Source organism: Lepidothrix coronata, unplaced genomic scaffold (genome assembly GCF_001604755.1).
Source record: "Lepidothrix coronata isolate B3197 unplaced genomic scaffold, Lepidothrix_coronata-1.0 Scaffold18, whole genome shotgun sequence".
Classification (NCBI taxonomy): domain Eukaryota; kingdom Metazoa; phylum Chordata; class Aves; order Passeriformes; family Pipridae; genus Lepidothrix; species Lepidothrix coronata.
This window is the reverse complement of record NW_016690198.1, coordinates 3,146,048-3,170,628: the sequence shown is the minus strand read 5'-3', so window position 1 is coordinate 3,170,628 and position 24,581 is coordinate 3,146,048. Positions and strand designations below refer to the sequence as shown.

Here is a 24,581-nt window from a genome sequence, read left to right as displayed (position 1 = left end):
TGGGGAGGTCTGGCAAATTGTCACAATTCTTTGGCTCTGTGAAGGAAACAAAGCAGTTGCATTACTGTTATGAAATACTAATCCTGTGTTGTTTCTAGCTATCCCTGATTTACTAGTGAAAGTTCTGCTCTAAGCATTTAATACCATGAAGTGGTATATTTTAAATCTGCTTTATTTGGTTCTAAATTACAACAGTCCTATATTGACAAATAATGGAAAAGCAGATTAGTCCAAAGATGATGGAAATGGAAATTTTTTTAAAAAATGATCTAAAATGGGGGCTAAGTTTGCTTCTGTTTATTATGAGCTCATAAGTGCTGTGTCTGGTTTTATAAATACAGGCATTATCTGCACTGCCATATATGAAGTGAGGGCAGTGCTTAGCAATTTGCTCTTGCCATTTCTGTAATGAAAATGTGTGCACTCGGCTGATGGTGTCTGCAATTGCAGAATGTGACTTTGAAGAAAATCATCTTTGTGGTTTCGTGAACCGCTGGAATCCCAATGTCAACTGGTTTGTTGGTGGAGGAAACATTCGCAATTCTCAGTCTATCCTGCCCAAAGACCACACACTTAACAGTGCACTGGGTAAGCAACAAATGTAGAGCAAAAATATAGTGGAAAAATCTGAGTCTGTGATTCATGTATGACTCTCATTCTGGGAGTTATTATTATGTGAGTTATTTATTTTCTCCCAGCATTGCAGGGGGTGGGGTGGTAAGAATCATTCAGGAGATAAAAAGGGGATTAGAAAAAGTTTGGGGTATTTGCAGGTGTTCACACAAAATTTCATGTAAGTTTTATAATAAGGTTGTTTTGCTCTTTGCTAGGATTCAAAGGTACTCAAAGTAAGAATAAAATTTTGAATGAAAAGGGGGAATATTCACCCTTCTGTGTATTTTAAAAGTATGGGCCACACTAAGTTTTAGATTCTTGTACATCTGGCAGGGATTTTCTTTCCCATGGCTATCGAGAAAGTTGAGTAGGAAAACTTAGGTATTGAAACATGCTTGGAAACTCTCTGATTAAATTGCACAGTTTAGGAGTTTTGTTTCTTTCAGTCTAGTGTGATGCTGTTAGTACAGCCCCTCAGAGGCAGAATGCTCTAAAGACTTACAGGAATTTTGGCACTTGCCTTGTACGAAATCCTTGTCCTGGACACATCACTGAGAGGAGAGCTTTTTACATAGCCATGGAGAAGGATGTACCACAGCAGGTGATGGTCAGGACACCTGGCTGCTGCAACACACTGTGTGTCAGACAGTGTGATGCTTGTGACTGTGCAAGGAATGGCATCATGAAAAGCAGGGTTGCTCCTCTTTCCTTAACTCATGCCGCTGTGCCTTTTTATTTATTTCACAATTATGTGAGTTGAGTACAGAGTGTAATTCCGTCCCTGCATCATGTCACAGCACCTAAATGCTGGTAAAATTTTGATGGAAGTTTAACTTACCATGACTTCAACAACAGACAGTGGGTCAGCCTATTAAATGTGTACTGTGACAGGAAATGCTGCCAACTGGGAGGGATGTTTTCTTGTAGCCACAGCATTTCTATTTCACACCAAACCCTCACTGCTGACCATTGACTGAGAAGGCCACAGGAAGCCTAAAGTCAAGAAAGAGCCTTCTTTTTTGCAAGAATTGAACTATGGAGGTGCATCAGCCAGGGAGATAATAGCTAAGCTATGAAATGTGCTAAAACTGTAGAGTAAACGTGAAGCTGAGAACTTCTCAGGCAAGTGTCACTTAAGTCACCTCTCCCCTGGCAGTGGGCAAGCTAGAGGAGACCCACAGCCAAGAAAGCCCTTTCACCTCCTTTCCCCAGTGAAGTGAGAAGTGACATTTACAGCTTTGAGAACACTATGAGCTAATTATCTTAGTGATGCCCATACAAACCTAATGGCACAGTTTGCAGTGTCCATGCTGAAGTACTCTGCCAATTTGACACTTCATTCTCTTCTGAGTTTTCTACTTGTGAAGAACCATTTTTTGATTAATCATATACTGTTTGGTGCTGTGTTTCTGGAAGTGTAGAAGAAGAAAAACTAGAGATGCACAGCATATTTGTGAACATGAATGTAGCCTGTTTAAATTGAGATTGCTCTTCCAAAATCAAAGTCTTAGAAGCTGTACCCTTTGAAAATCCTGCAGGTCGTATTGGCTGTTGAGGGGGAGGGAGTGTGTACTTATGGGTAATGCACTTTTCTTTTTATTAATGTCTCCCAAAAGTCTTCTTTAAGGTTTTACAAAAAACCTCCAGTCTATTCAGTAAAGATATATAAACCAAATCCTAGATGGACCAAGCAGAATTATACAAGCAGTGAAATATGCAGATTAAAGGTTATTTGCCAATTAATTAGATATGTTAAAAGAACTGCTGTGTAAAATGTGAGAAAACACGACTTATAATCTTGATCATTTACTTCAGTTGCCTCAGTAAAGGTTGCACTTTTCAGTGCCTTTTTTTCAGAAAAAAGACTAAATACTATACTGAGGTGTTGGTAGGCAGACAATTTACACAATTGTTACACAGTTTTTCATTTATAGATGGCTCCCAAAATTTAGAGTTATTACTTTTCAGATATATATATAAATATTTATTTATAATAATAACAAATATTTAAGAAAGAGCTGAGACTGACTATTTTGCCAGTGGTACCTTAACCAAACAACTTTGGCTTGTACGTAGGAGGAAAGGAGAAAAAAAAATCTTTTAGAATTACTAAAACTTACTAGAAAGCAATCATTGTTGCCAGGACATGGTCTAAGCCATATGTTTATTCCCTGTTCATCTCCTGATACTGTGATATACTATGAGATACTGTGACTTATACTAAGTTTCTTTCCTACTCATAGGTCATTACATGTACGTGGACTCTGTTTATGTCAAACATTTTCAGGAAGTGGCCCAGCTAATCTCACCAAAGACAACAGCCCCAATGTCTGGATGCTTATCTTTTTATTATCAACTTAAGCAGGAGAGCAGCATTGTTTTTACTGTTTACTTGAGAGATGTGAGTGGCTTTTACGAAGAGATCTGGAAAACAGACACTGCTCTGAGTACAGACTGGGCACTGGCAGAAGTTGACTTCAATGCACCGTACCCCATGGAGGTAAAGTAATCCTGCCTGTACAGGCCAGCTATGACTTCCAGGTTGCCTCAGATAAGAGTGCCAACTCAGGCTAAGCCAGGAACATGGCAGTGACCATCCAGTATCTGAAAAATGGTTATAAAGATGCTGGTGATCTGTGGTTTTCTTTGCCCTTTGCATAAGTGTCAAGGAGGGATCACTTTCCATACTTGTGCTTGATTTTGAAGTCAGGTGTTGTGGTGCTTGATCAGAATACCTTGGGGGGTTGTAGAGTCCTACTAATGTGAGGTTTCTCAGTTGTGACTGAATAATTTTCTCAGTCCCGTATTTCTGTGACTCCATGGTCCATTTTTGAGGATCATAAAATAATGCCCTGAAGAAGACAATTTTTACAATGTATGTGAGGTCTATTCTCTACCTTAATATGACCCTGCAATTCATGAGATAAAGTTCAGACTTGGGTCCTAATAGTACAGTAGTCCTTAGACGTAAAAGACAACCCTCGATGGTTATTATAATGACTTTCAAGAATATCAGAAAGAAATTGGATTCTCTATTCCCTAGTGTTTACTAAGAAATACCTCAAACTTAGAAGATTGAAATAAAGTGTGTATATATTATATACATACATATATACTTTGCATGTATATTTTATACATATATATGTAATTTATGTATTTATATATGCATACATAAATACTCTTTCTCTATATATATACTTGTAATACTATGATTACAAATAAATTCTGTCTACTTGCTTTAATTCCACCTAAGTTATTTGCTAATTCACCATAAACCTGTAGATTTTCAGAAATTGTGAGGGGTAGAGCTAATTTTCATGAGATGTTACGTAGCCCTTTTATACTCTTAAACGTCAGTGATCAAGTCAACCATTTCAGCTGTCAGACTTCAAGGGAAAAGAGAGTAGCCCTGATAAAGTCTCGTAATATTGAATGGTATGTGAATTACTGGTTCAATACGTACAAAGGAAGAAGACAAAAACAGTCCTAGGACTATCAATGGAAATTAATTAATAATCACTTAGAGCTTGGCATTACTGTGGCTAGTTTTGTGAAAATACCCTCTGATTTCTTAGTGGCATTCAAAAAAACATCCAGAATTTTGGAAACTGTCTACACTGGAATAAACCATAAAACAGAGGAAGTTATACCTCTGGATGAATGCACAGGGTACCCTTGTGATAAGTAGAGTATGCAACTTGAGCCCTCTCAATTAAAAAAGAATATCTTAGAACTACAAGAGGGAGAGATGTGGATAATCAAAAGTATGGAGAAGTTACATTAACGAAATAGCAGTTTTCAGCCCTTAAAATAAAGTTTGAAGTAGAATATGGTAGAGGTTCTTAAAAGGCATGAATAACACAGAAAATATAACTGTGCCCTTTTTCTCATAATTTACATTGCTGTTCCAAATTCTTAGCTACCAGGTAACAGTTTTAAACTAAATATTTTTTCTTATATGACATATCTGTAGAACTCACTTCCACAGCATGCTATGCATGCCATTATTTGGATCAGTTAAAAAACTAATTAGAAAAATTAATGGGAAAGAAAGAATCCATCAGGAATGTAATGTGAGGGAAGAAGAACTGAAAGCCTGCCATTGTCCTCAATTCTCTCTGTAGATGCTCTCTGTTGGAAAAAAGATATGGGGCTAGATGGGCCTTTAATCTGCCCAGTGAATTTTTATGTAATCCAACACAGTAAATATTTTAAAGATTATTTTATAGAAATAAGATTAAACATTGCATATAATTTCTTCAGTTGCTTCAAGAGGGTCTTCCTCTTTGTTTCATCTGGCTAAAGGAGATTGCTCAGGGTTCTTTCACAGCTCTCCTAGTTTGGCTCCCGTCCATAGGCAAGACATCACAGGCATTGCTTTCACTGAACAGGATCTTGCTCTGAAAGCATTTATCCTCATATCCTTGTTTTGTCCCTGGGGTTGCCTTGGGATTCAGGCGTCTTCTCAAAGTTTTTCTGTAACTCAGACCTTTGATACTTAAGAGAAATTTTAAGACACTTCCTGAAGAGTTATAGACTGTCCTCCACTTACTTGAGGAAATCATGTCCTTTGGGAATGACTAAGAACAAATATTGTTTGATCTTTGTGGTAAACAAAGCACAGCAATAGCTTTTCTGGTTCTTAAATAAATTTTGTAAAGGAAATCTTCCCTGCCAGCTGATTCCAAGTCATGGGTTTCAGTGTCTGAGGATGTTTACAGAAAACAGTAAAACTTAATATTTTAATAGGAGAGTAATGAACATGGGGTTTTTAGCTCTTGATCCAGATAGATTTTAGATACAGTAATAATCAGACAGCTTTGGAGTTCTAGTTCGTACAAACTGAAGATTGTGAATACTGTCTTTGTATAATATGGCAGGAGCCTTACTACATCTTTAAAACTGATGCTTCATAAAGCGGCAGAAGAGCTATGTCCCCTTTGTTTTTTCCTTGGCCCTGAGTGGACAAAGATCTGGTGTCGAGGTCAGACTCTGATTTATATCCCTAATAAGTGATATGATATAATTTAATTTATCCTAACATTTACAGTGCTAGAGTCTGTCTGGAACATCCGATCAGAATTCTTTATTTCAAAAATATGTACCAAAATTATTGCTGAGTATATGGCAGATGAATAACAACTTATTATAATTTCTAGGTAGTATTTGAAGTTGCTTTCAACAGTGCCAAGGGAGGTTACGTTGCCCTTGATGACATTTCTTTCTCTCCAGTTTACTGCAGCAATCAGACAGGTATGATGAGCTCTTGTTGCTATTTACTGTCCTTGTTTTCCCCCTTTGCTTTGCTCCTCTGAACTGTCAGTATTTGCAATATTTAGTGCTACCTTCTCAACTGACCAGTCCCATTGGGCTCCTTTTCCTTCTGGTGACATAACAGCAGATAACACTGGTGCCATTCATTTGACCTAGAAACTAGTCCTTAATGCTTCCTTCCAAAGACCTCGCCTCGGGGTTTTGCAACTGGAGTGCCAGACTGAATGCTGTATTTGCATCGCTCCAGGTTTTGAGAACTTACCACGTGCAGGCCTGGCACAGAAAGAGAGGGCAGATTTACCAGGTGTGATGGTATAAGGAAGAAAATGTCCTGGGCTTTTCATTAATGCCAGTGTAGGCATTCTTCCTCATTCCATATGCCCTGAGATGTTCTTCAGAGCCAAAACATGAGCCTTGCCTTCTTGTCTTCACTCTTCCAGGATGTATTACTCATCTCAGACAGTGGCGTGGCTCTCAGGTTTTTATTAGGTTTTCACAGCAGCAGACATCAGCTGAATCCATGTGACCTTTGCTGTAGAGGCAGTTATGGCAAAGGATTTTTTCATTTGTGAATTCAGCCTCTTAAGTAGCTATGTACTGGTTGCTGGCATTTATTTTACTGGGGCATTTAACACTAGTCAAAAGTATATTAGTGGTTTCCTACCTACTCCTTTGTTCATAAGTTTGAATTTTTTGGCTAATGCTTTGAAGTGATCAAGGAAAAAGATGGGGTTTTACCCTCTTTTTACTTGTTTGGAGTATCTGCTAGCTCTGCCTCCACTGCTGAAGTATCACTCCTGAAGGAGGTAGATTCCAGATATGTTAGTAATCCACACAACTCCTGGCTGAGTAAATCTGGTTCATTATCTCCTCAATATCTCTTTCAGTTTTGCTTTGTTTTGCAACAAAAATCCCATGTTGTGTTTGTGGTATTCCAGAGATGGGAGCTGTGTGCTCATCTGTGTTTCCTGTTTTAATTTTCAGACAGTTTATATGTGTTGAGGTATAGGATAAATTTTACAGCATTTTCTGCCCCAATGGTTGAAGTTCAGATTTAATCTGAATGGCTCATAATCTATTCTGAATATGATAGGTTCAGCTACTAACTCTGATTTTGAAGGTTGGTGTGGTTGTTGGGGTTTTTTTCTGTTTGAGAAATGAATGCAAATAATCTGTTTTATATTTTGCTGGAGTACAGCATATACTGCTTGATCCTCAGTTTCAATTTTTCTGTGTAGAGATTGTAAAAAACAAGAGATCTTGCATTCAGCCATAACAGTGTATATAACAGCACTACGTTTTTTCCTTATCTCTTCTGGAAGTTTTGTTCAAAAGGTACCAGAGTGTTAAACTTGCTCAGCAAAGAATCAATTAGAATATGGGTTTAATGCTGCATGGACCTGGTAGTGCTACAGCTGCATTTTCTTTAACTAGGAAAGTAGAGATGGGAGGCCTTGGCCGCAGGCAGAGTAAGACACAAAGTGCTTAGATTTGGCCTATCTGAGGCTGAAAAGACCACAGACATCCCTCCAAAGCCAAAATTTTGCTTCTCCTGAAGCTAACTGCCTGTTTCCCTGCCCCTGCTGGAAATCTCTCTTAGTCCCCATGAAGAAGGGTCACATGTGCTGCTGCAGAGTTATGTACACAGTGTCCTGGATCTGGACTCCTGATGTAGCCAAATTTGCATGATGGCTTTGGATTGTGTCTCTCCTTTCCCCAGCATCTGGTATAAGAGACTGATGAAGCTTTTAAAGTAAAAGTGCTTTACTTAAAAGCACCCCTTCACCATGGGGACTTTTTTTCAGACTAAAGCAAATCCTGATCCATTAATTCAGTATTGCAGGTCAAGAGGGAGGCATCTGCAGGGCTGGGGGACTTAGCTTTGCTTTTAATTGTTCAGCTTTCCTTACTGCTAAAGTGCTGAAATATGTGAGGCAAGCTCCAGAGGTCAGTAGCCATGAGGTGGTACATGAATTAAAAAGTGTTTTACATACATATTTACAGCATTCATTTGCATGCACATTATACATGATTACAAAAGGATTTTTAAAAACTTCTCTTTAAAAAAATATTGAATGTTGATGTCCAAAAGTTATCCCTTTGGAAATTAAAATGAAAATATGATACCCATGCACACACAGGCAGACACTCACACTCATTTTGTCCTAATATCTTTTGCGTGAAGGAGCAGGATGAAAACAAATAGTCTGAATGTCTTTGTGCATTATGTCCTGAAAGAAGAATCTTCTCTTAATATCTGTAGCTCATTTATATTTTGAAGGGGCTATGAAGGAGGTTTCCTCTTGGCTCCAGCAAAAATATAAGAATATAAGACCAATTTGCAATAGAAAATTGATAGTTTGATTTCATTGTGACTTTGTACTATATATGTGTAACATCTCTGCACATGCTTGTCTTCTGTAAAGCAAAGAAAAGTGAACCATAGCGTGCTTTGGCATCATTCTGCTTCAGATATCTATGCTTATTACACTGTGCTCTTCCTAACAGAACATATACATCTATCTTTTAGGAACTCTTTTCGATCCTGCCAATGCAGGCTGCAACTTTGAGGAAGATCTGTGTAATTTTTACCAAGATCAGAAAGATGGCCCAGGATGGAGCAGAGTGAAAGTGAAGCGCAATGTTTATAGAGCAGGAGATCACACTACTGGGTTTGGTAAATCAAAACTGTTTTTCCTTAGAAGACTCAAACATGTATAAAGGGTATATAAAAGGTTATATAAAGGTTAATCTGTTGTATCATTGCTCACTCTGTTAAGTAATGTCACTTGGCACACTGGTTAATTTGCCTCACTGCAACTCTGCCATTAAAAATCAGTGTACACAACTTGGTCCTATCTGGAACCCTAGCTGTGATTCCCCATGTGTGAAGTGGGAAGGTCATGAATAGTCATGTGGGCCCATAAATCAGAGTATCTTCACTATACTGCTCCATAGTCACTGGAGGGATGATTCCACAAAAATATGCAAGTAAATGTAATAATAGCTTAATGCATTGTTTTTACTGTAGTGGAAAGGTGGGCTCTTCCGAGCTTAGGATAGTTGGCATTGCTAAGGGAAAACTGAAATACTGTGTAGTGAAGCCACATAGTGAAAGGACTGCTAACAAGTTCTTAAACTCAGACATCTATTTATGTAGAATATTTATAGTTATTAATCACATGTGGTAAAGTCTCACCTCTTTATACTTGGTGCAGGGAATAATAGGCCTTGTGCCTTACCTTCCATTCTTTGATCTTGCTAGCTTGAAACAGCTAGTTTTCCAGTGAGGCCAGCAGGACAGGGAATTTTTCAGGGTAAATTTGAAAAAGGCTTATTTCTGGTAACTTAGCAATATGCCATTTGAGCTAGAAGTAGACAGGATGCTTTTAAAAAAAAATTGTTATTTCCTGTCAGAGTGTGATAATCTATTTCTTGCCAGATGAAATTGTTTCTTGTAGCCAAAGTCTGATGCAATAACAGAAGCTGCTTAAATAGCAAATCAGCTGTGCTGATAGCATATAAGAAATAATAATTGTGCTGTCTTGCAGGTTATTACTTGTTGGCGAACACAAAGTATACATCACAGCCTGGGTACATTGGACGTCTATACGGCCCTACCCTGCCAGGAAACTTGCAATTTTGTCTGAGTTTTTATTATGCCTTATATGGGTTTTTCAAAATGAGTGGCACTCTTGCAGTTTATATCTTCGAGGAGAATCATGTTGTTCAAGACAAAATCTGGTCTGTCTTGGATTCTCCAAAGGGAGTTTGGACTAAAGCTGAAATCTCCTTCAAAAAGCCTATGCCTTGCAAGGTAAGAGCCAACTCTTCAAATCTGCTAAATCCTGGATGCGGATTTTCCTTGCCTTCTCTTCTCATGGTTCTTTGTTATCTGGGGATTAATCCTAAGTGAGCTATACCTGCAAAGTGAAAAAGTATTCCTCAGGCAGTACCATGGGGACTAGAATGCTTCTTCACAGCCTGGCTCCCATGGGAGCCCCGATACAGGGGCTTCGTACCAGGAATGGGGCAGTGCTTCCTGGTGTCCTCAACTGTAGTCACAATATTGCTGGAGATTTTGCCAGAGGAGCTCTAACAAGAGCCAGTTGTGTTTTGGTTTCTCAGCATGCTCCACATTCCATCATTTTGTTTGTGTGTTTCCTATGTGAGTCACATAATTTTCATACTCAATTACAGATTTTAATTAATCTAAAAAATCACTACTTCTAAGTTCTGATTGAAACAGGGAGCTCATCCTACTTCCCTAAACTCAACTGCTTTATTAGCATATGAAACCAGAATTCAGTGCAATGGACTTCAAGAATTTGCAGTGTCGTGTTGGAGAGGTCACTATGTTATCTCAGCAAGTTAATAAGGCAGTATTTGACATCACCTCCTGAGTAAGTCCTTAAGCTCTTGTTATTCCTCATCTCCGCTCTTCTTACAAAGACCGCCTTTTACAGAGATTTCTGTAGGCATATCTTCTGTGGTTATCCTGAATTCTGTACTGCATTTTCACTATCTGTGAGTCATCTAAGGAGGACCAGATAGATCACTACCTGCTGACATTTAGATTAGTCCAGCTTTTTTTCCCATGTGATAGTACAATGAACATACGAATGAAAGCTTGTCTTGCAACTCAGGCACTTCTAAATCAAAGACAAACATCTTCAGCATTTTGTCCACTACAAATTAGTTTTTGAAATGGCAGTAGTTACTGAGTTTAAATTTTCTTGGAGAAGGAAAAAAAAGGTGTTTATCCTTTGAAGTAAATACACTCAAAAAGTTCACCAAAAACCAGTTGCCTGACTGTATCAATAAGCAAATTTATGCTAAAAATTTCAGTCCTAATTGTTGGCTAGTGTTTTTTCTCAGATACCTTAAAAATTTGATGGGATTTAATGTATTTATGCATAAAACATAACAGAATTTCTAATTCTCTTTATTTTATAGAACTGCACAGCGAGTGCATAATAGATAAGTTACTCATAGTGTCATTCCAGGATATTTGGATAAAAGTATTTTTCTCTTTTTTTTTCTTTTTAATTATGAAAAGTATTGGTTAAGAAGGCGAGCCATTTACTTTTACCATCTACAGTTTACGTATTTCCTTATTGCTTCTGAAAAGGTTCAGTAGCATAATAAACTGCATGAGTAATGATGACATGAGCAATTCTGTTAAAAATGGTTTATAGCCATTGGAGGCAGCTGGGTTTTTTTTAGCTTCAGACATTTACATAGAAAAATCTTTTACAATATGAATTTGCGAAGTACAATTTTTATGTTTTCCTAGAAGTCAGTTTATCTAAAACAGTTGTAAAGAAGTTTACCTGCAATGGAAATCTTTTCATGAATTAGAGTTTTCATGTCTGTAGTTACCATTCTCTCTGTGCTCAGTAACTGATAGGGAGAAAAGCACAGAGGAGAATAAAGAAGTCAAGGGAATGTCCTTGCCGCTTCTGAGCCTGAAGGTCTGCAGGAGGGGAGAAACGCCATGCTCTGCAGCAGGAGGGTTTGTTGGCCTCTGGCAGTTCTGAAAAACCTTCACTGGGTGCTTCAGGTCTTCCGAAAGAAACCTTTCTTTCCCATGGAAACAAGTTGCAGAATGTTTCTGTTGAGGAGGCATTCCTCAAATATCATGAAATGGGAGATGTATTGGGCTTTAGAGAAGTCAGCATGTATTCAGCCTATCACAATTCAGGTACCCCTTAGCCAAATAACTATCTATTTTGCAGGCGATTCAGTTTATGAAGTTTTCCTTTAGATAAATAGTATATGGAAGAAAATGGGTGAAGTTCTGAAATATGTTAAAATGGAAAAGTACACCAAGATATGTTTAGAGATGAGAAGGTAGCATATAAAAGACAAATATTGCTAAAGTTTGAGCGTGAGTCTGCCTGCCATAAGGCAACGGTTAAAACCTAATGTAGTTACAGGTTGTCTGCTTGTAGTATTCACAAGCAGGGTCAAATGAAGTTGCACAGTGAACCTGATTTTGGCTTTTCCTTGCAACCTCATGCCCAATTTTTCAACCTTAATGCTTTAAAAGGTCTTTTCATGCTTTATTTTGTTTGTTTCTTCTTTTCCGCGCCAACAGAAGGAAATAAAAGAACTCTGTGTGGCATTGTAAAAACACTTAGATTAGTTATCTGTGAAGATGTGCCTGCCTAGCACCTAGTGAAATATCTGACAAAAAACACTTATTTCAATGAAGGGTAAGAGTGGAGGTGTATCAGAGCATGTTTTGCCTGACAGCAAGGAGTGGTGGGAACCAGCAAGTTGGTTGGTTGAGAAACACAAGAGAAGCCTGACCTCTTTTGTCCTGCCTCCTCCAACCTTGCTTGTGCCTCTTTCCTCCTCACTGAGGCATCTTTATGTTATCTAACCTACCCCATAGGCAACGAACCACTCCCACCCCACTCCCCATGCCAGTGTTCATCTTACTTCTGGCTTCTGGCTCTGGACAGTCCAATTTCCCCCCCTCTAATCTTGTTTGTGTCCCACTCTGTTTGCCCTGCTTGTCCCAGTTCTTACAAATTCTAGTTTTTCAAAAACTAACGACAGAAAGCACAGTCCTGGCACAAAGACCAAAGTATGACACTTTCCTGCTCCCGCTCCAAAGCCTAGGAGTGCTCAAGCTTTTCACATATATATTTTTTTTAATGGGGGCAAAATAAACCCTTTTTTTCTTAGCCTTGTTCTTGGAAATGATGGAACTTTTTTGGATTAAATCTTCCAAAGCAAACCTGAAGTAAGGAACCAGCATGGAAAGTCTGAGATGAAATAATTGTGTCTTGGCAATGTTATAAGCAAGTGAAAAACAGTCTTCTAGTGGAGAGATGTGGTCTCAAAATAAGATAGGGCTGCCACTTTTGCTCTTACAGATGTAGAGGCCAGTGTGCCTATCGTATTGTTTTCTGAGATGCATCATGTCTAGACATGAATGATAAGTTGTAGGCATGCACAGTAGTTTGGCTGAGCAGCTTCTTGGTTACCAGGTGTGACTTGTAGATTGGGTCAGCGGCTGTGGAAACAGTAAACAGTCTCCTGGCAGTTCCTTAATGGCAGTCATATGTCCTGAAGGTCATAATGGTTTTTCAGCCAGAAAGTGGTTGTACTAAAATACCTGATTACCCACGTCCTTTATCTTTCTCGTACTACGAATACTACTTGCAAAGTTTTGGAAACAATATAAAATCTGTCTGATATGTTTTAATTTTGTTAGCATGTTTCTTTGCATTGGGACAATAAAAAGATACAGATTTTCATCTCTTGGTTTGTGTAATGTTTTTTGCAAGTTCTTTTTGAATTAGCTAACTGCAGTCTGGCACAAGTTGATGGCTTGAATTCTGTGGGCAGGAATTGTGAAGCTGGCCAATTGGCTTTAATATGACACTTTGAAAATATGATGTTGTAAAGATTAAGTGGGTATAAGCCAGCTAAGCAAGTCATAAATGTTTATATATATATGTATGTGTGGATGGATGTATATATGTGTACATATGTACTGCAAATACATATGCTATATAATGCTAGTGAGAAGGCAGGAAATTTGAAGTCCTGATTTCTCAATTTGTACTTCAGGCATTGTCTCAGTTGGTTTAAGTACCTCTTACACATACAATTTTTTTTATACTGTGCCCAGGGAATAAACGTGAAAAGGAAGAAATGGAAAAAAAATCTGTTATTTTTTAAAATAAATTAAACTGTTCATGGTTTGTTGCCTCTTGAAGGGCAGCATAAAAACCTAAGCCTGAAATATGTAGATTTCTTTTGATTTGATTGTATTGAAACTGATCTTCCAGGCCAACACATGGCAGAAAAATGTAAGAGCTAATTGAAAGAAAATTTCACATGTTAAATGAGACCTAGAGAAGCTCACACACACTGTGGAGCAAGAATCTGCATTTTAACTGTGTGTGTGTGTTTGTGGGTATACACCACCATCGGAGGTATTTCTTCACAACAAAGTCCAAATGCCTAGATTAAAATGAAGGTTTGATTTCACCTGGGTCTGCTTATACCAGTTCTGCTCATTTCTGCTAGATTTGGTTCACCATTCTGAAGCTCAAGTTTTCAAAAGCAAACATCTTGTGTTGTTTATCCATTCATGCAAGTTTTGGCAATGTTACCTAACGATATAGTGCTTGAATACCTCTCACAGATTTCAAAATCAAATCTTCAGAAAGGTAAATGGCATCATAATAGTCCATTCTACTTTCATCAGAGTAGCTGTGGCAGCATTTCTTGGTTTTCAAACTCTCAGTATATGTTCTCGCTCTTTGATGTTTTATTCTCAATCTCTTTTGAGTTCATCTGTTTGTTTTCACTCATTCTCCATAACTAATTTTACTTGCAGTTGTGTGAGACCAAAATCAAGCGACTGAGTGTTGCACTTCAATATTTACTCAGTTTAAAACAAACAAAAGGGATTAGACAAATTCATGGAAAATAGACCTCACAGTGATTGTAAACGCAGTGGTTTAACTGTGACCTCCAGTTCAGTCAATCCTTCAGCTTTCTGGGGATTGGACATAATATAACAGCTTTAGGGCTGATTTGTTTCTTGTACTTTTTTTCCTAAACATCTATTATTACCCTGCCACCTTTCTAGGACTTGATCTGAGGTTCTTTGGACCTCTGTTCTCACATCATAACTGTGATGATGCTCAATATTAAGTTATTCTAGCACTTCTCTTTGATAATGAGAAATTTGTGTCTCCTGCTTCTCTGCCAAAGTCACAGGTAAATGACTAAAGCAATTTTGGATATATGATGAAGTTCTAGACCCCTGTGACCGAGTCACTGGTATGAACGACACACTTCTCTAATTGGGCACCAAGTGGAGGAGGGCAAACATTCTTATCTCTTCCTCCTCCTCTTCCTCCTCTGAAAAACCCTCACTTGTGTCAAATAAAAGAGCTTTTTGGTACTGTTCTGACAAAACTCTTGATCAATCTTCCTACAATAATGTGTGCACCCTAAAGAGTTTGGAATGAGCTGTGGTTTTATAGTATAGCCCTTCTGTCCTTCCTTCTCTTACCTCTAAAGTAAGAAACTTCTTGAAGAACAGTCACCAGAAATGAATGTTTAAAATAAGAGTGGTAGGGTTTGTAAATAGTAGGATAGCACTTGCAAAGTGTGCAGCCTCACTGACTGTGGCGCTTGACATATGGTTGTGGAAACAACATACTGGAAACTGAGAAAGTTATTCAGGTTAGGAAGCAATACTTAAGTGGCCTGCATCTTCACAGTACCTAAGCAAGGTAATATGTTGCATGAAATACTACATACTGCTTTTTGGTGTCTGTGATACTTAACTGACACTTTATTTTTTTGCTCAGTTTTTGTTCTGGGTCCTCAGTATCATGATACTATAGTGCCACCTCCTCTGAAAAGACTCCTTGATCTAAAGGCAAGAATCTCTATTAAAAGAGCTAAGGAAACTGTTACATTGAAATGAGGATAGAGTCCTATCAGCAGAATTGTAGAAATCTAGGAAGGTGCTGGAGGACAAATGGGAACATAAGTGTCCTGTATACATTTGTGTGCAGCCAGTGTGCTCTACTAGGCAGTCCAATCCAGTGGGAAGAGATGTATCATAAGCAGTCTGTGGTGCTAGGTTATTCTGTCAGACTTTATGTTTCTCTTTCATTGTTTGTTTCTGCCTTTGGACAGGAAAGATTTTCAAAAATATTGGTTCAACTGTCACAAGCTTATTACCAATGTTATCCAATTATTTATATAGAAGCTTTCATAATCCGTTCTTTTTCCTCTGCAGAAGCTCGTTGTATTTACATGGCAAAAAATTGAACTTGCCTGGCAAGTGCCATTTTAAATCAATTTATTTCAAATGGCAGAAGCTTGCAGACATTCTAATTTTGGCTTAATAGCTTACTTGTGTTCTTGATAAATGAGTTTCTGAATATTTAAGCCAAAGAAATCTAGTTTAATAAAGCTAATTGGAAGTAGTTTGATCTACAGGCATTTGGACTTTGTTGTTAAGAAATACCTCCCATGGTGGTGTATACCCGCAAACACACACACACATACACACACTGTTGAAATGCAGATTCTTGCTCCACAGTGTGTGCAAGCTTCTCCAGCTGCAGACAGTCAGAATGGTTCTCTGTGCCAGTGGTGGTCCCTGGCTTGCATGCTTATACAGCTGTTTGCTTGCATAACTGACTGAAAAGTCAGGTTCCCTGTCTTGTGAAAATGTCTTGACTGCTTCTTTATGCCATGTCTCACCTTTGTTTCTGGTGTTTGAATTATTTTTTATTTCATAATACTGAGATTTCTATCACTGTGTGAACTTACAACAGTAGCTTCTCACAAAACCCTACTTCAGACTCCACTATAACTGCCTTTCTCCTTTAAAAAATCGAACCTAAATGTGTCTAAGTGACAGGCTAAGTTTTGTGTCTACACTGATGTACAGTGTGTAGTTTGAATCTAGGAATATTCACTAGGATGGAATCAGATAAATTACTTTGCTGCAGAGGCATAGCTTGCTTTTAATTCACCAGACTGGGCTGTTTTCACAGTTTTTCTTTTTTTTGGCTGGTCTGGCTCTCTAATTGAGCAAGAGCTACACTTCCTGGGATAAACAAGGAGAAAAGGAAATACACAGAAAATATAGGGATCCAGAGGAATCTCTCCTTTTCTCCTGTTCTGAGTCCAGCTGCCTCCAAACCTCCTTTTATAAGCTTCCTCATTAGTTCTTCCTTACATTGCAGGTACCCTACTGTATGTCCTACTATTTCTTCTCCAAAAGCAGGTTAACTTCATATGCATATGTTTTAACTCACATCTGCTTGTAGAGATGCAGAGCGCCAAGGAGAAGTCCCTTCCACCTCACCCAGTGTCTGCAGCACAACCCAATGAGATGTCTTGGCAGAAGCTTGCTCTAACAGCTGTTCTCATCTGGCATTGCCCATACCTGATATAATCCAGGATAAATGCTAAGAACTGATTATTGATACTTTGAGGTTGAAGACCAGGAGCATTGATTAAGCACTGCAAAATAAACAAACCAGCTTCCATAAACTAGAGTAATAGTTTGGAAGGAAACTGATGCCCTAGCTGTGTCCTGTTATTGGAACAAAAAGAAACATGAGAAATATGTTTTATTTTTCAGTAACACAGGCAACAACTGCCTGCACTGGATAATGTTTTTAGTTTAGCCTCCAAGAGAGCATGCAAGTCCAAGAATATTTGTTACCTAGCTGGAAACAATTAGTATGTTGTTCATCTGCCATGCTTCATGAAGAAAGTGCAAACTGAGCACAAAGAATCCCCTATTCTCTTCTGCAAGAAGAGAAGAATTTTAGAAGAATTGACCTAGCAAATATTTTATTCAAAACAAGAACAAATACAAAGTATCATGAGATTGCTTCTGTCGAGACTGTAGGAAGGGTTCAGAGATCTGACACAGGGGGAAAATGAGCAGTTGAATAAATCCAAATTGATACGATTTTGGCAGGTAAAGTTTAAATAGTCAAATATTTCCCCTTATGACAGAAAAGGATATTTAGAACAAAAGAAGAGTGAATAAATGTGACCTGTGAATGAAAATCTTCTAGTCCATTGCCTAAAACTAAATCAAGAATACCACAAAATACACTGAGGGGACTATAAGCAATTTCAGTACATTTGCTAATACTGGAAGCTCCCCATTCCCAAGTACAAGTTCCTCCACCCCATCCCTGTGCAATTACAAAGTCTGCTCATGGCAGTGTGTCACTTAACACCACGAAAGTCAAGTGGAGAATTAGTGAAGCTTAAGCTACAGATGGCAAAGCTGAACAAGTTTACAAGTGTCACTGAATCAGATGAACCTTTTTGTTGTACAAAGGCTACTGGTTCAATGGCGTTTGAGAGGCCACAGTTATTGTTGCAATGCCTTTGAAATGGAGTGCCTTCTGCGGTATCCAGTGTGTAATTACATACCTTGTATGGAACAAATTACTGCAATCTAAGAATAAAGAACTTGATCCTGCTCCTGGTGATGTCATTAGGAAAGCATCACTTAAAACAATTCCATGGTGTGGAAATGTTGTTTCACAAATGAGGACTGACCTCACCCTTACATATGTGGTTGTCAGAAGATTCGTGGGTTTAGGACCATAATATGTTTTTAGTGTATTACAAGTGTTCACCAGAATGCATTTATTAAAATTCTGGTGACTGACGTCCACCCAACATCTTATTTTATGCTTTATTCCAGGAGGTGCTACCATTTTTAATAGATTGCACCTGTTTTCTGAGAATGAACTTAAAAGTAGGAAACACCTTTTGTCCTGTTAAATCTTAAGGCTAAGACAGCAGTGATGATGAATCCCATGAGGCCCCATAAATCTGTAGGGATCCAGCTGGAGCAGCAGATCCTGCACAATTTCAGGATCTACTGGGAGCTGATCATTCTCGCAGTCATGGTCCTCCAGCTCAGAGCACTGAGACCCCCTCAGCATTTAACCTCAAATATGTAACAGAGATGTTCACAGTTGTTCCAGAATATTAAACTAAGTGACACTCATTCCATCTCCAGTCACTAGCACAGACCTCATCACAAAGGAATTGTTTTGAAAAGCTCCTCCCAAATTATGGTCATAACCCCAATGGTCAGACAGATGGTTTGGAGTAGATAGGCCAAGAAAACCGCCAACAGTATTTTCACAAAATAAATCTTAATGTGTCTTCTGTAATTCAAACAGATATGTGTCGGCCTTTGGAGAAGGGCAGCTGGAGTCTTACAGTTTCTTTACGTTTTATTTTGTTATCTCATGAGTGACTTGTATTTTTCATGGCAGAATTAATGTGTAGTCAAATAAAACATCTTGGATGTTTTTATTTAATCTTCACAAACTCAGATGAACACTGTGTATTATGCATAGCATTTCCAGTCTCATGCTCTATGATACTATGGCCTTGCATCATTTATGAATAATCTCATTTTATGCAGTACTTTCATTTCATCTCTACTGTTCTTTGCTTTTTGCCATGGCCATTTCTCTTGCCCATCAGTCTGCATTACTCTTTAATTTTTTTCCATGGATAAACTTCTTGGTTTTAAGGGTAAGCTATCTGTAGATATTTGCTGGGTTTTGTGGAGGAAAAAAACCACAACAATCTCAGTAAGTCATGTTTTCTCATATGCAAAAAAATAGTCTCCTAATAAAATGGAAATTACATACAGAGATACATAACTTGCCTATAAAAGTGAGAAAATACTTTGAGTTGAAAACATACATCTAATCCCCACTGGAACCAAAATTTCAGTCATTGGCAGTATTAGTATGTGTCAAGACAAAGTGGATCATAATTTCTGTTCTGTAGATTTCAACATTTTTGCACATTTAGAAAAAAACCTAAAATTTCAGACTCTTAACATTGCCAGGTTTTGTTAGATAACTGAAATTCCTTTATGTATTGCAGGTTGTCTTTGTCAGCTTGTGTAAAAGCTTTTGGGATTGTGGACTTGTGGCACTGGATGATGTATCATTGAGCCTGGGAAGCTGCCAGGCTGCTGGTAAGACCATTTGTATTTGTCATCCAACTGCTGGTATCCTTTTTAGTAAGAGTTCATCACATACCTTCATTTTCCAAGCCTATCCCTACAGCTGCCTTCATCCCACTGTGGTTTCTTGTATTTTCTTTTTTTCCAATGAGCATTGCATAAATCCTATTTTTGCAAAGTAGCATACGTACCAGTATTTGTTCACAGGGGTACCAACTAACTCCTAATAAACTTCGCTGACTCCAGTGAAGCTGTATATAGGTGAGTGGTCCTTTTAGGGTGTTACAATTTAAAATAAACCAAAAGTCCAACTGAGGGAAAAGTAGTTTTCAAAATGGATTTTGACAAACCAGGATTGGACCCAAAAGCAATATTTTCAAAAGACAATATTATTCTTTTTTAGTCCAGAAGTACAGTTGTGCAAGGCAAAGACACAGTCCCTTACTTGAGCTGCAGTTCTCTAGTGAAGACAGATAAGATCAGTCCAACTCTCTCTCCTGTAGTGGGAGGAACTGACTGTTTTTCAGCAAGACTTTACCCTCTGACATGTGCAGGCTAACCTCTCTGAACTCACCAGACTCCCTCTTCTGGGGCATTTTGAAGTTGACAGTACAACGATTGTATCCTAATTTAGAAACCATTCTCATGAGGCAGGCACAATCTATAATCCCATTCTTCTTCAGAATAAAGCCATATCTTTGCAATGGTCCTAATAGCTCTTTAATGACCTTTTTTGATTGGCTTTCATGCATTCAGGCAGCTAACCATTACAAAACAGAGAGAAGTCACATGTATAAAACAAGATGCCATTTTTCTAAAGCATTTCCAACAGTTGTCTGTTTTGCCTTTCTGTAGTTCCTAAGTAATTGGAAAAGGAACCAAAGGTGCAGAACTGGTAACTGGGTGTATAATCATACTGAGGCTGTCTCTGATTGGAGCAAAACAAATGCCTGAAATATGCCCCAGAGATATCAAAGCTTCCTCCTTTTCAAAAAGTGAAAGCAGCTCAGTGTCTACTTCTGAACAACAAAACCAGGCTACAGCAGAAAAGCTGACAGAAGCTTCTTGGCAAGCACCTGAATTATCAACTTTCTCCCTTTTGCATCATCTAATAGAATTGAAGTGATGAAAATACTATAGTAATTACAGCTCCATGGCCTGTTGTATGCTGTAGTAGAATCTGCTGCCAAGGGAATATAGGAGAGCTAAACGTAGCACTTGATTTTAGATCACAGAAACTTCAGTCTTTGACAAGACTCATTAAATATCCACATTATACATTCTAGAGCTCATTAATCTGCTTGGGGTGCCACAACAGTGAAGAAAATTACACTGGTAGAGCCTGTTATGGAATCATAGAATTGCTAAGGATAGGAAAGACCTCTAAGATCATTGAGTCCAACCATTAAAACCAAAAGACCTCTAAGATCATCTAGTCCAAACCATTATTATTGATTAAGAGTAATAAACTGTATGAAATGTTTTCAAGAATCTTAGTACATGTTACTAAGCTAGACTAGAGCACAGATTACCTCAAAACAGTGAAGAAAATGAAATTACATTTCATTCAGTTTGAAGCTGGCTTTTATAAGCTTGTGATTATTGTAAGCATTGCTAGGTAGATGTTGATTTCAGCAGGGGAGTAAATGCAATACATTTTCTGTGTTATCTCTCCAAATATAGGTCTAATATATTTGAAGTTTTGAACTATGTTCTCTCCTTACAGATTCATTTCTGCTCAGCCCTGGAGAGTGTACTTTTGAAAAAGACGAGTGTATGTTTACCCAAAAGAAGAGAGGTCGTGGGAGCTGGCACAGGAGGAGGGGTCCAACTCCCACTTCTTACACTGGTCCAAAAGGAGACCACACTACTGGGGTAGGTGAGTTAAGCCCCACATTGAACTTTCAGAACAGAAGTTGATAGTTAATCAAAAATACTTTGAAATTATAACCTTGATGATAGAGAAAGTATTTACGCTTCTGTTCAGAAGAGGTATTAATCCAATGAAGTAAACACATTTCGTAGGGACCCATGAATGGTTTTGAAAATGTGATGTTTAATCTGAAATATCTGCAGACTATGTGGATAGTTCTGTTGTCACATCCTAAAGTAGCCCTTTCCTTTGGGAGATAAAAGAACAGGATGGCTCCCCAGAGTTCGCAGAAAAAGCTCCTTCCAAACTCCTAGCTTATGTGAATATTTCCTGAAACTGACTTTTCACCTATTTTCAGTTTATATAGATCATTAAGTAGCTGATAGCTGAATAGCTTGACTTTAGAACTTTGACAGCCTTTTAAGCCTCCTTGTCTCACACATCTCTTTGCAGCACGTTGTGCAAGTGATTGGGATCTCTTCTGCATGAACATACTTTGGGTTCAAACTTAGAAGAAAACATGGCAAATAAAAGAACTCACACAGGCCCTTTGTCTCGAAAACCTGCTTCACAACCTCACTAGTGTAATTTAAAGTATTTGGCCAAGTGGAGTCCCCATTAGTATAAGCAAGTGCACAGAGAGCTACATCAGCGCCAACCATTGCGTAAATTGTACCCTCAGATGTACATGGAGCTGTCTCCAAATTCCAAGGAATCGATTGCCATCAGAGTGCATTCCTGGTTTAGGAGCAGCTATGGTATTTTCTTGCTTTGTATTCTTTTCTGTTGCTGTGTGTTTCATCAGACAGAACCAAGTTTTTAAGTGTTCAAGTCATTAATCGCTGGAAGGCAAATTTATTATACCCCCCCAATCTATCATTCAGCTATTGCCCGTTGGAGCAAACTGAGGTGTATCAGAAGACTGAGGAGCATCCCCATGTCCCATATGCTGCATAAAGCAGCTGTTCCATGTTTTGAGATGTACACTCTGAGAGCAGACAGTGAACCCAGACATTGCAGCAACTCTTTGTGTAGTCCCACTGCTCCCTTTTTGTGGTGTTATCTGCCCTTCTGCCACCACAGATCTGGGGGTGAGACTGCCTTCAGAGGGAGAGGGGATTCCCAAGGATGAGTGAGATAGAAGAAAAGGTGGGAGCAGCAGCAGCAGCCAGTGGATACTTGAGATGTCTGTCATGATACTCAGAGTCCTGTTTTCTGCTCAACTCCCTACTGGAGACATCCCCTCTAAGCCAGATTGTAGTTTGGTAGTAAGCAGCAGTCAAGAGAAAGGATGAAAAGGAGTATTATCTACAGAGTAGGTCCATAAAGAAAAAATAATTTCATACAATGTGTTGGAGAATTTCCAAGATCATTTGTACCAAGTCTAGTGCAATCCATTGCAAAGACCTTGCTCTTCACTATGCTTAAAAGCTCCTTGAATTAAACACCAAAGCCTACAGCTCATATTAAAGTATAATAAAATAATTTGTCTTCAGTTTTAAGGCCTGAATCATATTAAAAACTTGTTAGAAAGACTGAATCAGCTCTTGCTTTTATGAATTCAAACCCACTATTATTACAGTCCACTGTTATTACAGTATCACAAATATTACAGTTCACAAACACTGCAGTCTACATCTTAAAAATCTTTATCAAAATATTTTGAGTCATAGTTTTTTTAATATAATGAGCATGTTGAGCATAATGAACATGCCGAGTATTTTACTTCGCTAATATTTGCTTGTATATCTTTTTAAGGGTACTACATGTATATAGAGGCATCTGACATGGTCTATGGACAGAGAGCGTACCTTTTTTCAAGATTACTAAGAGGAATATCTGGAAAACAGTGCTTGACATTTTTCTATCACATGTATGGAGCTGGGACTGGATTATTAAGTGTTTATCTAAAAAAGGAAGGGGATGATGAAGAGATTCCTTTGTGGAGGAGGACAGGGGAACAAAGCATCTCATGGCTAAGGGGACTGATAGAATATGAAAGCGACAGAAACTACCAGGTAAGAAAAACAAGCAAGAAGCAGTCAAATTGGAAAATTGAAATGAACTTATTAAAGACATGAATCGTTTGCAAGTATTAAAATAGTTATTAGCTCAAAATAATTTTTTAAAGTATTTAAATGTTGTTTCCCATAATTTCTTGTCAGTAGTGGTAGGGTTGTTTTAGATCCCTTGTGGAATTTCTTTTCCTTCAGCTGTTTGTAGCTCTGTATAGATTTGACAGAGCCACTAAGCTATGATAAAATGGCAGCTTCCTGTAGGGTGGTCTTTCTAAGGTGGCACCAAAGACAAGGGATGATGCAAATCCAGAGCTCTTTGGTTTCAACATGACTTCACTATTGCCTTAGACAAAACCCGGTTCAGTTTCTCTGTGAAAGAGGAAGTTGAAATTGCTAATGACTAAAACAGCACTGGGCACAAAATTGCACTGATCACCATCCACAAATGTTGTGGAGTTTTTTAATCACTTTCCCTTAAGAGCTTAAAAATTACTAAGGAAAGGAAAGGAAAAAGGAGAGGGAGACCATACTTGCTTCTTTCAGCGTAGCACGCACTGAATTGCTCTGACTAAGCTAATCTGATGGAGGACAGAACTTTCTTTCCAAGAAGCAAGCTTTCAGGACACACTAGATCCTTGAATTGGTTGCATGCCTGTCATTTTTCTGAGTCTGTCCACCTGTGGGATTCATGAAAAGCTGTGTCTTACCTTTACAGATTATTTTTGAGGTGATCCGCGGTGTGTCAATGAGAAGTGACACTGCTATTGATGATATTCTGTTCCAGGCAGGACCCTGTTTAGGTAAGTTTAAATATACATCATAAGAGACACCTGGCAATTCACAGTGCTTGTTTTAATTAGATGCATGATACTTCTTCCCTTGACTCCCCATTGAATGGGTTTGAATTTAGTATTTAGTAACTGCTGGGTCAGTGCAGAATTTTTGCTTTCTAATGCAATGTGAGATCATACTCAGACTCAGCTAGTAAAGTGGCTGTAATATTTTTTAAAAACCATATTGCAGTCCCATTTAAATCCAGCAAATTAATTGCATTCTGCTTCATGCGTTCTTATGTATGATTAAAATACAAATAATTATGGTCTTTCCTCCTATTTTGTATTCTAGAAGTGGAAGAAATTCAGTTCTCATCAGGCTATCCTGACAGCTTAAACGAAATTGAGTATTAAATACAGTCTGCTGAAAGAAAGTGCATAGACTGCCTACTTTAAAATATGTTTTAAGTAAATACTGGATTGGTTTGAATATGCACCAATACATA

The 24,581-nt window shown here is 38.2% G+C and overlaps 1 protein-coding gene across 1 annotated transcript in view; it reads left to right on the top strand.

Annotated features, from left to right (window-relative positions):
* Window positions 1-24,518, top strand: part of MAMDC2 (MAM domain containing 2) — a 55,896-nt gene extending 31,378 nt beyond the window's left edge. Inside the window, exons 5-14 of the mRNA XM_017807217.1 lie at window positions 451-588; window positions 2,859-3,115; window positions 5,775-5,868; window positions 8,420-8,566; window positions 9,441-9,706; window positions 19,330-19,423; window positions 21,138-21,290; window positions 23,043-23,302; window positions 24,018-24,102; window positions 24,428-24,518. Coding sequence (XP_017662706.1) covers window positions 451-588; window positions 2,859-3,115; window positions 5,775-5,868; window positions 8,420-8,566; window positions 9,441-9,706; window positions 19,330-19,423; window positions 21,138-21,290; window positions 23,043-23,302; window positions 24,018-24,102; window positions 24,428-24,489 — 1,556 coding nt within the window. The 3' untranslated portion in view covers window positions 24,490-24,518. The remainder of the gene's footprint in view (window positions 1-450; window positions 589-2,858; window positions 3,116-5,774; window positions 5,869-8,419; window positions 8,567-9,440; window positions 9,707-19,329; window positions 19,424-21,137; window positions 21,291-23,042; window positions 23,303-24,017; window positions 24,103-24,427) is intronic.
* The last annotated feature ends 63 nt before the right edge of the window (window positions 24,519-24,581 follow it).